Source organism: Cariama cristata, unplaced genomic scaffold (genome assembly GCF_000690535.1).
Source record: "Cariama cristata isolate BGI_N322 unplaced genomic scaffold, ASM69053v1 scaffold10356, whole genome shotgun sequence".
NCBI classification, from domain to species: Eukaryota; Metazoa; Chordata; class Aves; order Cariamiformes; family Cariamidae; genus Cariama; species Cariama cristata.
In genome coordinates, this window is record NW_009622659.1 from 3546 (window position 1) to 21082 (window position 17537).

Consider the following 17537-nt stretch of genomic DNA (forward strand, 5'->3'; position numbering starts at 1 on the left):
ACACAAGGATTCAGTAAACAAATCAACATTAATAAATATTTGCTCCATCAAAAAAATCCATTTTTGAAGAAAATATAATGTATTTGGCTAGCACACAATTTTAGTGCATTCTGAAATGGTCAGTCAGGTGGAACAAAACCTTGAAAACGGTCCATTCTTAGTACTGCCCTTTTCTATATGATTTACCTAGTAAACAAATATAAAACATCATGGCCTTCTTAAAATGTTCCAACTATTTAAGAGCACATGTCTGTATTAAAATACACAGTTTGTATTAGCAATCTAGAACAAGACACCCATATTTCATTAAACTATGTTGAATGTTGTCTGTGCTGCTGTCATGTGAATCCAGATGCTTTAGCCAAAGAAAATTTTTTACATGAATGAATGGCCTGTATTGCAATTTCAGTGTGCTTAATATCCCTCATGATTCTTGTTGGGTCCTCTTCTGTGAGGCTTTTCCCTGAGTCATGTATTTATTGGAAAGGCTGCCTAAGATTGGGAGGAAGAAAACATCACACTTCAACAGTTTAAAAAATACAAAAGAAAATAAGACAACACATAAACCAACTGAAACAATCAGACAGGAGAAAATTACTGTTAAGTCAAACTATAACGAAAGCACACACAGATGAACTTTAGATCATTTACCTTCTGGAGGACACTAGGAAATATTAAAATACAAAATTGAAAACTAGTGGTTTTTTTCCATAGACACCTAGTGACAAATCACTTCGTATTTAAGGTTCCCAAACTTAGATTTGAAAAAGCCTTGCAGTGAAAACAGAAAATATTAAGTCTTCCCAACAAAACTGAGAATTTAATTTGAGACACTTAGTTGCAGTTTAGTTTTCCAAAGTCTGTAAAGACTACTTAGGTTCCTCTTCGGATGCCCCAGTAGAAATTTACATATTTTAGTGAAAAAACCCAAGCTGCTAAAAGGTTTGCAGAGTTGCACTAGGAATTCAAAGTAATTTAAAAAAAGCAGTTGCTTTTAAAATCTTCATCGCACCTGTTAATAAGTGTGTGAAATTACTGTAAGGAAGTTGCATTTGTAACCATGCCTCTAACATAAAACATCTCTGATCCAGAGATGTACATAAAGGCCTTTATACCATCATCTAACTGCTACCTGTAAGTGTAATTTTAACTTCCTTGCATTTTGGCAGCTCAGACCAATCATGTGCTTTGATAGTCTCTCAAGTTAGTTGATCATGTGGAATTCTAGACAATTACTCTGAAGAAGCCTCCCTAGAAAGTGCTCTACATGTCGTCCCTGAAGAAAAACAGAACCCCATGTATGCCAAAACAAGAGAGAGCAGAGAGATTGATAAAAACCCACCATATCCTTCTGCAAAAGAAATCTACCGAAGTTAAAGGAAAAAATGCACAGAACTGACATGCCTAAGTTTTGCTTCCAAAACAAAACTGAAAAATTGCACACTTTTCCAGTAAAAACCCATGTGGCTTCACTTCAGAATTATCTAGCAACCTGTCCAGACTGCTGCTGTGTTCAGCAAATTAGGCAGAGTTCCCATAAGGACTGATCGAGAAAGCAAGTTAAAAGTACATGATTTACACAGAATTTCTGAATTGAAATGAAGATATACAAACCTGACTGGGGACTCAAAAATACTTTTCCTTTTTGTTTCTTTTTTTCTTCGTGTATAAGGACTCCCTATAAACAACATATACACATTGATGAACCAATAAAATTGAATGTCACTCCACAACAAAAAAATAAAAGCTTCTCCTTGAAAGCTTAAGTGAAGTCCATATAAAGCAATTAAAAATAGCTTTAAGAACATTTAAAGATAAAGTAATCAAAGAAAAGGGACACTTGGTGCTTACCTGATTTAATCTACCAGCACGTTTGGAAGTGCGGGGTAAAGAAGGGGATCCACACAACACTTCTGGTTTTGAACCACCTGAAAAGATCATGATATAACTAAGATTTGCTAATTTGAAACTAGTTTCCATTTCAGGTATCACAATATAGAAAAATACCAAAACATTTGCAATCTACTTTCATAGTACACAGAAAGTAGGACATTGTTATTTTCCTCAATTTCGTAACACAGAAAACTGGCACAATGCGGTGAAATGCATTTATAGTTAAGCATCTAAGTTAGGATCCTACAATAAGTTAAGCTCTATATCCTCCTCCAGAATCAGAGGGAGGCAGGGAACTTCGGAGAATGAATGAAAATATGGTGATAAGCAAATTGTCCATAGTCTCACAAAATGTAGCACAGAAAAGAATGAAGTCTGATCTTTTAGGTCCAGTCATTCATAGTTCTCTATTTGACCAGAGAGGACACTTCAGGCACTTTGCAAGCAAAAAAAGACAAAGCCCAACCTACAGCAATTATCTTCAATTTCAATATAGTAATTCCCAAAATACAGATAATAGACAAAAAAGCCTACTCCAGAATTCATGATTTTAGACATCCATACTGTACAGCCTCAGCATAGTTCTCATATGATCAATGTTACACAACAATGTCACTGACTACAAGACAGTCAGATGTACTCCCCTTCACCTTAGCAAACTCAGATTGCTGTATCCCTCCGACTGCTGAGTTGCCAGGAACATTCTTAATTGTATTTCATTCACAATATTCTATTATTCTGAGCCATCTGCACACTTTCATAGTGACTTTATTGTCTTACGGAATAATTCTGGTTTAGGTGATGTGAAGAGCTATAAGGTTAGCTTTTGTTGCAATTATGATGAACTGAAAGAGAAGCTATAACTTGAAAAGTTAGCAATCATATAGTGAGGACAGTGGACGCAATTTCAACATATTAGACCTTCTACTATAAGCAATTTACTCGCTAAGAGAAACTATATACCTGCAGTTCCTTTATAGTGTGGGCATTCCTTTTTAATATGACCTCCTCTTCCACAGATAAAACAACGTTTTTCTCTTAAGTCTCTATCTTCCAGGCGCTTCCACTTCTCTCCTGAATGCCTAGGAGTCTTTTCTCTTCCAGTTTCCACTATTACCCTTGCTAGTTTCCTCTTCTGAGGTGTACACAGATGCTTTCCCTCCTTGATTGAGCTCTCCTTTTCTGTTGTTTTATTCTGAGTTTCTTTGTCCTCTTTGCTTCTTTTCTCCTTGCTTTCTGTGTACCTCTGGTTTTTGGTATCTTCATAATCACAACACCACCTTGGTCTGCAGGAGCAGAAAAATGCTGCAGAGCTCATACACCTTACATACATACTCAGAGTGAAAAAAATCAAAACCAAGTGCTGTCTACAGACAATAGATGTATTTGATGTAGTTCTTCACAGGGTTAAATAAAGTAAATTAATGTACCTGTCTCTGACTCTCCTTCCAAACAGTGCTACACTGATGTAACATATTTAATAATTTAACTTTACAATTAGATTACAATACAGCCCTAAATTCTAATAATTATCTCAAAAAATATAAACACCACAGAAAATCTGTGTGCTAGAGTTGCAAAGACAGTGGAAGAAAAGAAACACCAAGCAAAATGTTAACAGAGTATAAAAAACCCAGGGCTATAGTTCTACTTTTTTTTCTACTTGTAAATTCAATCAGAACTCCCTTCTTTCCATCTGAAACTGTGTATATTCACAGTATCTCTAGAAGTCTGTTCTACTGGGAGAAGCTTCTAACATCCTACATGACTTAAAGATCTAGCAATGGGGAAACAGCTACTACTGCCAGACTGATTTTATCTAACTTCTTTATACATGACCTAGAGAAGGAGACATCAGTGAAACCTCCAATTCTGAAGATAATACTAGGCTCCTTGAGCCAGTCAGATACAGTGCTAATGGCAAACAACTTGAAAATACCTCACAAAACTGAAGGAATGGGCAAAAGAATGGCAGATGAGCTTTAAGGGGAGCTTCCCTTTTTTAAAAAAGGGAAAAAAAAGGAAGACCTGGGGAACTACAGGCCAGTCAGTCCCACCTCTGCCCAGCAAGACCATGGAGCAGATCCTCCTGGAAACTGTATTAAGGCACATGGAAAATAAGGAAGTGACTGGTGACAGCCAACATAGCTTCACTTACAGCAAATCGTGCCTGACAAATTTTGTGGCCTTCTATGATGGGGTTATAGCGTTGGTGGATAAGGGAAGTGTGACTGACATCATCTACCTGGACTTGTGCAAAGCGTTTGACACTGTCCCACATAACATATTTATCTGTAAATTGGAGAGATATGGATTTGTTGGATGGACCACTTGGTGGATAAGGAATTGGCTGGATGGTCGCACTCAGAGAGTTGCAGTCAACAGCTCAACATCCTTGTGGAGACCAGTGATGGGTGGTGTCCTGCTGGCGGGATGGTATTGGGACTGGCACTGTTTAACATCTTTGTTGAGGACATGGACAGTGGGATTGACTGTACCCTCATCAAGTTTGCGGATGACACCCAGCTGAGTGGTGTGGTTGATACTCTAGAGGGAAGGGATGCCATCCAGAGGGACCTTGACAGGATTGAGAGGTAGGCCCGTGTGAACCTTATGAAGCTCATGTAGTTCAACAAGGCCAAGCACAAGGTTCTGCAATTGGGTTGGGACAAATCTCAAACATGGATACAGGCTGGGTGACAAGCGGATGGAAAGCAGCCCTGTTGAGGACGACTTGGGGGTACTGGTGGATGAAAAACTGAGTATGAGCCAGCAATATGTGCTCACAGCCCAGAAACCCAACCGTATCCTGGGCTGCATCAAAAGCAGTGTGACCAGCACGTCAAGGGAGGTGATTCTGTCCCTCTACTCTGCTCTGGTGAGACCCCCCTCGGCAGTACTGCCTTCAGCTCTGGGGCCCCCAACACAAGAAGGACATGGACCTGTTGAGGTGAGTCCAGAGGAGGGCCACGAAGATGATCAGAGGGCTGGAGCACCTCTCCTATGAAGGCCGCTGAGAGACTTGGGGCTGTTCAGCCTGGAGAAGAGAAGGCTCTGGCAAGACCTTATAGCAGCCTTCCAGTACCTAAAGGGGGCCTACAGGAAAGATGGGAGGGACTCTTTATCAGGGTGTGTAGTGATAGGATGGATAAAACACTAAGAACAGGACAAAAGACATCATTTTGTTGCTACATAAAACCATGGTGTGCCTACATCTCAGTACTGCATTTTGGTCTGGTCTCAGTATTTGAAGTAGTAGTAGAGTTAGAGAAGGTACAGAGAAAGGCAGCTAAAATGAAGAGAACAAGTGCTTAACGAAGAGATACTGAAAAGGCTAAGACTGTCCAACCTGGAGAGAAGCTAGAGGGTGAACACAATCATGGCTTACAAAATCACTAAGGCAGTATCATTACTAACTAAATCCCACAAGGCCACACCTAAAATGAGTTTGGCTTTAAACAGATGAAAGAAAGTACTACTTTACTTTGCCGGTTTGCATACTTATGGAACAGGTTGCCATAGAAGACTGTTAAGGAAAACAGGAGAATCAGGTTCAGAAGCAAACAAACAAAAAGGACAAAATCGTAAACAACTTCAGTCCACAAATGAGTACTACCAGACTAGCACTGGTATGTGCTCTAACATCTTTTATACAGCAGCCTGCCGATGCTGAGGGAATGCATGAGAAGAGATTATAGAAAACAGCCAACTAGTGTGCCCTCCACAGACAGCAACTCCTATTGCAATGGCTGGACAGAGGACATAAATGTATCAGTGGTATTATTTAAGGCACTTATGTTCTTACATGCAAAATCCCATTGACTTTCACTCTTACGTTGTATAGAACATAGCTGTGTAAGTGCAATGAACTGAGGTTTCACTTCAGAATACAAGATTAAAAACCCATTGTATCTGACAGAGCAGTTTAGACATTGAGTAGATTTTCACACCACCTTCAGCACTCTTTATTTTTGAGCTATGACCAGCTACTGCACTTGCATTTGCTGAAGTCGTATAAATTCCCAAATTAACAGTCTCAACAATATACGTTCACAATTCTCTATAGTGTAGCAGAAAGGCTACTTCATCCAATAAGATGGAAGCAGTTTTTTAGCTACCTCCATAAAAGTGCAGGTGATTTTTAATTACAGCTTTTAACAAGAATAGACTGTAAATAAAGGTTAGATATTTCCATTCACCTTACAAGTGAGCACAACGGCTTTCAAGATTTCATCCTCTTGAAGTTTTATTTGTCAATTTTCACTATTTTAGAGACAAAGTCTTTAAAGAGCTTTGTCTTGACTAGGAAAAAAATTAATGGATCAGTTTTAAGTTTAGACAGTTCATAATATGAAGAGCAGGAATAACAGTTTAACATCCATTTGTTACAAGAAGATAGTTGCTGAATTTCGGACATCTGGTTACTCAGGATCAGGAAACCTTCTCTTGGATGAAAACCAAGACATTGTTCTCATATGTGAGTGCTTAAGAAAAAAATAATGCTGTGACATTGTTGTTTGCGTTTTGACATGAATTGCGTGATTCTGTGAACATGACAAAAATGTGTCTTACTGGGAGTAGCAAGATTCTAGAAGTAGAAAATATTAAACAAAAATATATAAAATGCTTTCATGAGTGCTTTTCACAGCACACAGCTATTCAGCTCTGCATTTAGATTCTCTTCGACTACTGCTTTCCTATATAATGAAGTGCAGAGTCAGCATTACTACCTTAAACCAAGTAGTTTTGCAGCCTTCTATGAAAATATTCTGGTAAGAAATGCTACAGATGATGATGGCTAAAGTTCAGTAATAACTCAACACAGACCAAAAGTTCAAAAAGCCAACACCATCCAGCACTGCCAAAATCAATACATTTTCAACAGTAAAGGAAATAATCTGTAGCATGTAGAAGTTTTGATTTAGCATTACTATCCTAATCTTTCTTCTAAGCAAGCCTAAGGAAAAGTTCCACACAGTTGCCAAAACTATACTCACTTTCTTCTCATGGGACAATCTTTCACAAAATGGCCAATTTTACCACAAGTTCTGCAGCATCTATCATTTGGTGCCAATTCTCCTTCTGTTAGTACTTCTGGATCAAAAAAGTACTCCTGAAGAAAAAATCATGCATTTAAAATGAAAATCCATACACTTGGGAATCAAGACAGCTAAGTGCTAAACAGCAGTAAGAGTTACAGAGAATAAACCCAGTGTATGTAGCTGAACTCCTGAAAGACCTGATGAGATTAACTCTTCTGTACAGGCAGCCTCTTTTTGAAAACTGCAGTTTTAGGAAATGGTAAACTGGTTTTGATAGGGACTAAAATATGTAAGCCTGTACAATGAAGCTCTGACTTGATTAGTATTTTGCATGTCAATACATTTTACATGCAAACAACATGAAAACGGTACTGAGTAATTACTCCCATAAAGATTTTTAGAGTACTGTTGAAATTTAAGAGAGAAGAGCCTAAAAAGACTGTAACCATACTCCTGCAAGTGGTGAGTTATACACTGAAGAGCATGCCCATAACGCTTATAGAAGCAACTTACCATTTTTGATGGATATTCTTTAGGAAATACTTTTAAAGGGGTACCAAATACCCTTCTGCCATTGATAAAAGCCTTCATTATAAAATTTGTCACTGAGTAAGAGAAAAAAAAAAAAAAAGAGAGAAAACATCATCCAAACATTAAACAAGCCAGTACAATAAAATCTAAGATAAGATCTTCACTTTGTAACCAGATTTGTTAACAGGAAACTTACTTTTTCTTGACAATCCAGCTCCAAGATTGTGGTTCAAATCAAAGGGGTCTGTACAAAAAGCATTACAGGTATTACTCAAGTCTAGGGCAAGATCAGCAATGTATACATACACATGAACAACCCAAGGCAGCTATTCCCAATGCAAAATTAAGATACTTAAATTGAACTATTTGCAAATTTTTTGAAAAGAGATTAACTCCATGGACAAAGGATCACAGCTGTCCAGCTCTGAACTGACTGAAGTATTGTAAAATAATAAATTGAACGTGTGGGCAAAAGAGTAGAAATTCTTTCCATTAAAGTCATACAGGCCAGAAAGTGGTTTAGGGAACATTTCTAAAACGTGTCACTGCATTTTCTTGATAGAGACCCTGGTATTACTTAACAGCGTAATCATACACAGGGTTAAATCGGTCATGTAAATATGGACTCAGCTAAACATACTATTTGTGAGAAAAAAAAAACCTCAATTGCCTTACAGCTAATTTCTTTTCCAAAGGATTTGGTTAGATCTATTCTTCTGTCAGTTACTGTCATCATGACAAGGATAAAGTCTGCTTTGCAGTTTGTTTTCAGTAGTGGAAAAAACCCAAGAATAATTTTTAGTACTATTGAAACTCAGTGGGAATTCTGTGATGATTCCAAAACGTAAGCAAATAACAACTTAAAATCTAGTAACAGAAAAATAAGCCTTGTGGAAAGACCAAGTTTTTCACATAGGCATTAAAGAAATCCCACCTATTCACGTATTTCACATGCTTTTACCTTCAATTACAATGTATTTGGAGGTCCACTGCTTCTTGAAAGTTGTAAGCAGATTTTTCCTCCTAATGCAGATAACATGCTCTTTAAAATCAAATTCTTCTGTGTAGAAACGGAGAAGTCCCAGCCACAGTTGCCCAACAGATTCAGTGTTTTTGCCACAGTCTGGCCAAACAACTGACTGAAAGCGACAGAAATATTTTTACTTCCAGTACTTACATTAAGCAGAATAATTCTGATAACTTGGAAACTCAAACAACGTAAGTCTTATTTTATAAACACAACTGAGTTAAACCAGAATACTTCCCTTCTTTTCATAATTGGTATTAATAATCCAATATTATTTTAAAAATGGAATATTGTTAAAGAAATTAACAACAAAAGTGCAGAATTAATAAAACTTTTAACATTAGGTTTTGCCTGTCAAAAATGAATTTACTAATTCATTTTATGTGCATATTTAACACAAAATTATTCGACAAGATTAAATAGCTATGACTAGATATGCTGCTGGTATTTGCAGGGGTTATCTCCATCCAGTAGTGTGACACACAGAGCAATTAATCATCATTAACACTTAAAATAATTTTTTAAATTTATTTTCAGATTTTGCAGATTATTATTTTTTTTTTTTTTCAACAGATGAATTACAAACAACCATATTCTTAAAGCTTCACAGCATTGGGTTGGGATTTTTCAAAGCAATAGATACTCCACTTCCATTTCTATATTCAATCACCGTATTTGAGGAAAATGTTTCTTGAAAGGAATTCTTTTTCATTTGCAAAGCTACAGGTAACACCATTTCAGATTAACCCAGTTTACTCACCAACTCCTCTATCTTATCAAAGAAATAAACATTCCAGCGATCAACTAAAATTTCAGGCTTTTTTGGTTCTTTGTAGATCTGAAAGCATAATATTAAACTCATTAGAAGAGCCCTTCAGATTCAGCACTGACATTCTTCTGATCAATACTGTGTACAGATACTCATTTCTTTCTTGATATACTGTACCTCTTGAAGAACAGGGATGACAGGTGGATTTCTCTGTTGAAGAAAATAAAGCACCATAAGAGTATATGCATAAGAAGAAAGGCTACCTCGAGATGCATCTCCAATGTCACATATCTAGAAGAAGAAACATGATTTGTATCTTTTATGGTTATTTCTTGCTGCCGGGACTACTGCTTTTAGAATGTCTGAAATATACTTACCTTTGTAAAGACTTTCATTGTGTAACACAGATATTTTACTCTAGGATCAATGGCTGCATATGATGACAGGAGTCTTGTGTTATGCAAGGCCTATAAAAATAAAAAGTCATATAGAAAATACAGGAGCTCTGAAGAAATGAAGGAATAAGCTGAAAACATGAAAAAACAAAACTCGAAGTTGTGTACTCAGGAAATGCAGATGTGAAGCCCTGCATAGTAGAATGTACATTTAGAAAGGAAGCATTCAACACTGAGGTTACCACTTGCTCTATTAAAAAGCTGACCAACATCCTTAATCTGCACAGAAGTTGGACAACGCAGCATTCACAGAACAGTACTTCAGAAAGGGAAGCATTAATTGAATACTGCGTTTTCAAAGTATGTGGTAGAAGGTAAGTTCTTGAACTGAGAGATTTCAGCCCAGAAACGTGAGAGCTATCAACTGACCTACATGAATGCATAACTTCAAGAAGAAAACTTCCAGACTTACTTAGTGGTTGAGGTATCTTCCTCAAGACTCCGCTTGAGCTGATACAAAAACTTCAGAAAGTTTCATACTTGGCCCTAAAACTTACTTTCTTTTGATGTTTCAAGGAACTGGCTTCTGAAGTTAAGAGAGATTGGAAAAAAACAAAACCCCAAACTTGTTTTTAAAATATTTAGCTAAGAACTTGTGGATTTTTTGTAAATTCTAACACGTTCCATTTCAGGCAAGCTGGGTTCAAAAATCACTATTCCAGGTCTCAAGGCTAAGCAGGAGCCACGACAGGAAGTAGAGTGTTGGAAAGTTGAAGTTATATTATTTTGTGTCTCATTTACAGAGAGACTTCAACACCTAAACCAGTATTTCTTAAATATTACTGAAGAACCAATACATTTTTTTAGGGAAGTGACAACTTCAAAGTCATAATTGTGCAATGGACTCCACTCAGTCAAAAAAGAGGTTGTTTGGAAATCTAAAACTGCAATAGGTAATTGGAAACAGTTGATTACTGAACTACTGCAACAAAACAATCACTTCAATCTTAAGTAGCAAGTCCACATTTTTCTGTTAAAAAATAAAATTAAAAAAGGAGATAAACTTACCAGAGTATTATATAAACTGATGTCTACTTCAAGACCACTTCTGACATGGAAAAATTTGACAATTGGGACTTTAGCAGTTGTTATAGGCAAGACATTTCTTAAACCTAGAATGAAATGTTTAAGTACTGAATGACTGCAATACAGTTGTAACAGTATCAAATGCTTTACAAATAACTTCAAACTGTAGTAGAAAGGCTACAAAATAAAATCTTAGTTGATAACAAAATTGTATTTCAGTTATATTTTAAATATTGATGTTAGGCATTTGTCAAACATGATGAATCTGATAAATATAACATACACAAATACACATTTAGTTGCCCAATAAAACACAGATCAGTCTAAATGTTATGGAAAAATAAGCTTAAGAGATCACTGATCGTTCACTCCAATTATATTAAACTCATGTGAGATACACCAAAACAAGCACTATAAAATCATCATCTTGTAGCAAAACCAGAATTCCCATTGCAAACTTGTAGCAGTCTACATTCTACTAGTAACTTATTAGGCACCAAACATACAAATACAACATACTATCAACTTGAAGCCTCAAGCTTTAACTTAAGGTTTGTTCTTACGCATGTAGGTTATAAATATACTATTGTCCAATTCAGATGTGGTCCTATAACATTATAACCTCATAGACCTACATATGCAAAGAAAAATAAATCCAAATGTTCACAACATATAACCTCACTCTTACTAAGATTAAGTTATTCAATAAAGTTTTATCTTAATGATTTTCATCTACAGTGCCCCAGAACGTTCTCACTACATTAACTGAAGTCACATAAACAGAACCACTTATTTTAATTTTCAAGGAAGTTACCTGGCTGTTTCTTGAGAACTTTTGCTAAATCTTCAATGATTCTGATGCAATCAAGTTCCTAAGACATCAAGGAAAAAAAAAGTTGAAAGTGTATCTGCTACAAGTATTTTAGGCAAACCTTTTATTACCTGCCATTAAGTTTGAAGTGGTATAATTGAGAGTTTCGTATTACACAGAATTATGTGAATACCAGAAACTGTTTCAAAATAGCACTTGTAAAATCAACACTAGATAGTATCTTAACATAGGCTTTTAAAAAATGTGTATTAGGCATGGAAGGAGATTGATGTCCTTTTCCACTATCTCCCATTCCTAGTTGTTTATGCTACAAAGCATGTTATTTATCCACACAGCTAATGCTAGAAGTAACGGTAGTGCAGAATTCAGAAGAAAACTGACTACTGAGAGTAGTTCTTAACTTCATGTCTAGACCAACAGCAAAACCCCCTAAAATAATCTGCCTTTGTGGCATCTATTCATGTTTTCATCTGATCTGAAAAGCTTTTAGAAAATAATAAATTTATTACACTATGTACACAATAACACCATAAAATCTTGCATTTATTAAAAAAAAAAAGACAACTTTCTTCAAACTACCTCAGCAGTTTCCAGCCCATCTATTGTCATACAGATATCAAGGTCACTTTGTTTGAAGCCCAAGCCATTTTTTGAGGAGCCAAACAAATTCAGCCTGGTTCCTGTAAGAGATGTGATGGGTTATAACCACTTAGTCACAGAATCTCAAGTTGTATCTATCTTCAAACCACTGCAAGTCTTTTAATACAGACATGAAAAAATTACTATCTTTCTATGGTAGATCAAAACCTATTTTCTTATTAAACTTTGCTGATGAGGAAAGAATCTGTACTTTTGCTGGTTCAAATAAGCAGTCTGGCAGATCCATAAACAAGTTAGGTTTTCTAGTAATTAAATCATCAGCATGCAGGTCTGAGCTTAAATCTGACCAAAAAAAGTACAACTGCTCTCTACAGATATTTTCAGGATAAGGGATATATCTGTCCACATGCCAGGCTCCAGTCAAAAAAATCTTTTGCTAATTTTAAAAGACTATGAACTGAAATCCAGGTGTTACCAGAAAGAACTCCAGAAACAAGCAAATTCAAATAGCTAGGTTCTGCAGATAGGTCAGATATTGTGCTTATATTTTAAAACATTCCAAAATCAGTAAGTTTAAGTAGGAAGGACTGCAAGAAGCTTGTTGTTTGTAAGAGCAGATACAACAACAAGAAGTCCGGCTAATGAGTAAGGCTAAAATAACAATTATAAGCCTGTTCCACTAATGCTTTGATTGTTTTCTCCTTAACCTGCCATCATTCCTTCCTACTAATGTGTTATATACATGACTAAGTCAAAAAAGCCTTAAACCAAAGCCTTAAGAGACTTAAAACAGAAATGTAATATAATGAAGTATAGCAATGCTGAACAACAATATAGATTAGACGTTCAAAACTAAACTAAAGTGTTTATTATGCTGATATGATATGTTTTCTTAGAAAACACGCAAGCACGAACATGCCAAAATATAAATATAAAGCTAGAACTCCCTAATTACCTGGGAAATACTGTCTTATGAAGTTTTCCAAGCTTTGTCTTATATGTTCCCGAGCCTGATCCTCTACAATGCTTGAAGCAAAATCATCTTAAAAAAAGAGACAACAGTAGGCAAACTGATCTGTAGAAATAGTCAACAGCAAAGATTCAAATGAAAAAAGTAAGGGGTTTACAGTGGGTGTGGAGATAGAAAAAGCAAGAGAAGATTCACATGTGAAGGAAAGAAAGCAAGGATGAAGTAGAAGAGAAATACCTGTTCAAAGAAAAACATTAATTAGACAAATAATGCATTTTGTCTGGTCAGAAATAGTGAGAGAGAAAGGAAGAAAGTTGGGTCACTCTGAAAAGAACAAAAGTGGAGAAGTGTTACAAAACAGTATTTTGACTCAATTTTTTCTAGAACACTGAAGTCTTACTAAAAACCACAAGTTAAGGAACAGTAACGAAATTCAAAGTAGATAAAAATGTAAAACCATTAGTCAAAAAGCCACCCAAAATTAAACTTGTGTGGAAGTGTGTGGAAGCTAGTGTGTGGAAGATAAGCTTAAACATTTTGTATTTCTCTAGATACAAACTACTTGGCAGTCCTGTTAAAGCCCTTATAAATCTTAGAATTGTATCCAAGAGAGTTGGATGCAGTGCAGCAAATAAACCAGCCTCTTTTATAACACCATTAGCCTGTGGTTACTTCATTATTTTTTGCAGTTCTTTTTCTATCGCACAATATTCAAAGGAAAAAAACTTACAGTAACACTGGACACAAACTTGATCTAGAATAACTGAAAATTTGGGTGTCAGCGTTGGCAGTGGGTCAAGCTCAATTTTCTTGAAGTCTTCTGGACAATCCCTTTTTAAATGACCTTCCCGTTTGCACAAGCTACATACGACTGTAGGAGACTGCATGAACAGAAAGCAAGATTGGTTTTAAAAAATTGTAATAGTTTAATGAATTTGAGTAACACTTCCATGTTCTGAACACTTATGTTCTGACAACAGAACATAAGCAATACGTTTATGTTCTGATACAGCTTGCTTACCTTGCCCTTTGTAAAAGCTGGTTTACTGAATTCATAAAAAAGTTCAGATTCTAAACACTGTTCCACTGTTGTGTTCTCCTCAAAAACGCTTCCCTTCTCACTAAGATCCTCTTGACTCAAATTGATCCTCAGAAGTCTATCCACATTTTCTTCGAAATGTTTGTTCTCATATTTATTGGGGATGGAAAAATCATCTTCTTCCTCTGACAGTGCATCATCATCTCCAGATGCAGCGTATGTGTTACCTAGTTCATCTCCAGCTCTTATGATATGATCACACTCTCTCTGGTTCAGAAGGCTTTCTTCTTCTTCCTCATCATCCGAGTTAATCATTTGGGATATCTGAGACTGTGCTGAACATACAAATTTTTGGGGGGATTCATCTAGTTCATCAGTACCCTCAGTGCTCTCCTCATCAATGTCAATCTTGTCCATTATACCACTGCACTCTAAGCCAAACTCATCACTCTCTGTAAGGGCAGCATTTGGAAAACCTTCTAAGTCTGAAGTACTACATGTCTCTATATCATGCGCATTCACTGTAACAGGGAGATCTCCACTATCGCTGTCTTCATCTATTCCCTGCTCAGTAGTCAAGATATTATTCCATCTTCTTTTTTGATGTTCATGTTCTTCCTCTTCCTCCTCTTCTTCCTCTTCATTTCCACTCTCTGTCTCTTCACAACTTGGTTTAAAATCCTCATTATCTCCAGAAATAACTTCCTCAGTTACACAGTCCGAATCTTCATGGGCGATTCCCAAATGACTTATATCATCAGCAAGTTCTTCTTCTGTGAAGCTTTCTGAGCCATCACACAGTTTTGAAGGATCAATTCTATGTGCCTGAGGAGTACCTGTAGTCTCCATTACACAATCTTCCACTACTGATGTGTTTGTTCTACCATCCAAGTTTTGCAGCTCAGAACTTTCACGCTTTATAGCATCTTTTCCATGGTCCAGCATTTGTGATTTCTCCTCGTTGGCATTTAGAGAGCATTTTCTGCTCAATTTTGCACTTTTTTTCTGAGGCAAGGCAAAATACTTGTAAGTTGCTCTCAGGCAGTGAAGAATATACTCGTACACTAGCTGGCTGTTCAGAGTTCTTGCCACATTCCTTTTGACTGAATATGGGTCTAGTAGAAAGAAGAAGTGAGCCAGCAGTGCAGTTAGCTTTTTTAAAAAAAGAATACATTTACATGCTTACAAAATTTGAATATACTACTGTTACTCTAAAACAGTGTGTAGGGACATAAGATCTATGAATTGTGCTGAAGATAATTTAAGTTCACTTAATTACTTTTGACAACATTGAAAAGATACTCAAGAGAAATTTTACTTAATTTTTTTCAAACATATTTTACTGTATTATTGGGAATCACAGTCCAATATTGAAAAATTCTAAGTTATTACACACAATGTCAATAGCCAAGATAGTACCCCAGAAAATTAAAATAACCGTTCTTTGAAGTTTGTTGATACACATACCTTCCACAGCAATGCGCTTTTTAGGCCAGTCCTTTGTTTCACGAGACATTGTTTCTTTGACTCGTATGCTAATAACCAGATCAGCCATATTGAACTCCAAGGCATAGAAACGAAGCAATTCTAGCCAGAGCTGACCAGCAGGTGCAGAACACTGCTGTCCTGAACCAAATACTAAGGGAACCTGTCAATTACAGAAGAAAAGCTTAGATAATATTTAATGCACAGGCATTGAGCTGTTACACTTCCTCATATTTCATCTGCAATGTAGTATTACAAAATTTACACTTGCTTCTATACTGCAATTCCAATCAAATCTGCAATTAAGAAATTGGAAGAGATAATATAAACAGATTATAGAACTTCAAAATGAAAGACTGCAGCAATGGTAAAGAACAGCATCAATGATTAATAAAAATTGCTTATTAAAGTGTTTATGCCCTAATTTATAAACTTCCAATAAAATATCACATCTAATCTAATCAGACAGAATGGATTATATAGCCTATTAATTAGCAAAGCCTAAGCTATATTGTTAACTGTCATAACAGTCAATCATATAGTGATACTGTTTCTTGCAAAATTGTTACAAAATAATTTGTAGGAACAGTTCAAAGCTAAAAGAAAGTATTTTTCATATGCTTAACCTAATTCTGAGATAAAAATGCTTCAACTCTATAAACTATATTCTCCCCTGACAGATTAAAACCCAGGGTCTTATAAAAGAGTTTGAAATAACACCTAGTTTCCTACTAGCTTTGCAGCAGAAAGAGGTGAGCATAATAAGCCTCCTATCAAGCAGTCATACAATCTCTTAGTTCAGCTTGTGGTTTTGCAACAAACACAACACTAAAATAGAAGATGGTTCTTTTTTCAAGAACAGCAATGCTACTACAGAAGTAGATTAAATAGTTCAGACCTTGCCCCTTCTAGGCGAAGTTTCTTGTGGCAAGTCAGAATCATCAATGGGGTTATGCTCCCAAACCACAGCATTATTCTCAACTTCTTTCAGATGAAAATGAGTTAATTTATTTAATGAAAATCCTCCAATCTAAAGGAAAGAAAAAAGAAACATACAGTTAAACATAATGTGAACTTTAAATCTTACCCCACCATGGGGGTAAGCCAAGTTAAAACAGAACAAAGTTTAAAAATACCTGTTCCAGGCCTAGAATATGGCCCAATCTGCTTCTGTCTTCTCCCTAGACTTCTCTACGAAAAGCTCTGAAGAGTTCAGTGCTTTTGGATGGTATCTATATATCATAGAACCTTGTCTTTGCACACTACACAAGCATAAATACCTATTTTTTAATTATATGGTCATCTACTATAGGACTTCTCTCTCATCTAGTGCAGACAGTGGAGTGGCTTTGGGAATGAGTCAGTCATGTCCTGAAGGAAATTGTTAACTGCAAGGCCCATGTAATTGGTGATGGAAACTGGAACATACACACTAAATATAACAGGCGAACAAAAGTGGGTGCTGTGAATATAACACCTGAATGAAGTCCTGGAGAATTGCATTCTGGATTTATGTCTATAATACAACTGCTATTAAGATGCATTTCAGCTTCTAAACCCAAGAAATACATGCTCTAAACCCCTAGTCTGATCCCTCAGGTAGATATCACACCAATGTGCTGTGGTCTACATTTTGAAGAATTAGATGTCAGAATCCAAGACGTTGTGTTGGGAAGTAGCTATCTGAATTCAGAGTTCTCAAGAGTCTGGAAGAAAGGCTGAAGAAATGAGAAAGTAGATTATTATGAAGTGCCCAGCTCTCCTTACTCACAAAAGGGGCAAAAGAGCACAACTAGGATTGTGAATTGAATCCTTTCAGCCAAGCATACAAAGGTTAGCTGTAGTCTGGCTGAATTCACACTCTTTCT

At 36.3% G+C, this 17537-nt stretch overlaps 1 protein-coding gene across 1 annotated transcript in view; it reads right to left on the minus strand.

Annotated features, from left to right (window-relative positions):
- Positions 1 to 424: 424 nt before the first annotated feature.
- The window catches only part of ZCCHC6 (zinc finger, CCHC domain containing 6), a 29959-nt gene continuing 12846 nt past the window's right edge, over positions 425 to 17537 (minus strand). Inside the window, exons 10-28 of the mRNA XM_009702411.1 lie at positions 16568 to 16699; positions 15652 to 15832; positions 14167 to 15299; positions 13876 to 14026; positions 13131 to 13217; positions 12155 to 12255; positions 11558 to 11615; positions 10726 to 10829; positions 9640 to 9729; positions 9440 to 9553; positions 9254 to 9331; positions 8428 to 8605; positions 7663 to 7710; positions 7449 to 7540; positions 6891 to 7006; positions 2857 to 3179; positions 1852 to 1928; positions 1615 to 1678; positions 425 to 492 (exon numbers count right to left, since the gene is read on the minus strand). Coding sequence (XP_009700713.1) covers positions 425 to 492; positions 1615 to 1678; positions 1852 to 1928; positions 2857 to 3179; positions 6891 to 7006; positions 7449 to 7540; positions 7663 to 7710; positions 8428 to 8605; positions 9254 to 9331; positions 9440 to 9553; positions 9640 to 9729; positions 10726 to 10829; positions 11558 to 11615; positions 12155 to 12255; positions 13131 to 13217; positions 13876 to 14026; positions 14167 to 15299; positions 15652 to 15832; positions 16568 to 16699 — 3195 coding nt within the window. The remainder of the gene's footprint in view (positions 493 to 1614; positions 1679 to 1851; positions 1929 to 2856; positions 3180 to 6890; positions 7007 to 7448; positions 7541 to 7662; positions 7711 to 8427; positions 8606 to 9253; positions 9332 to 9439; positions 9554 to 9639; positions 9730 to 10725; positions 10830 to 11557; positions 11616 to 12154; positions 12256 to 13130; positions 13218 to 13875; positions 14027 to 14166; positions 15300 to 15651; positions 15833 to 16567; positions 16700 to 17537) is intronic.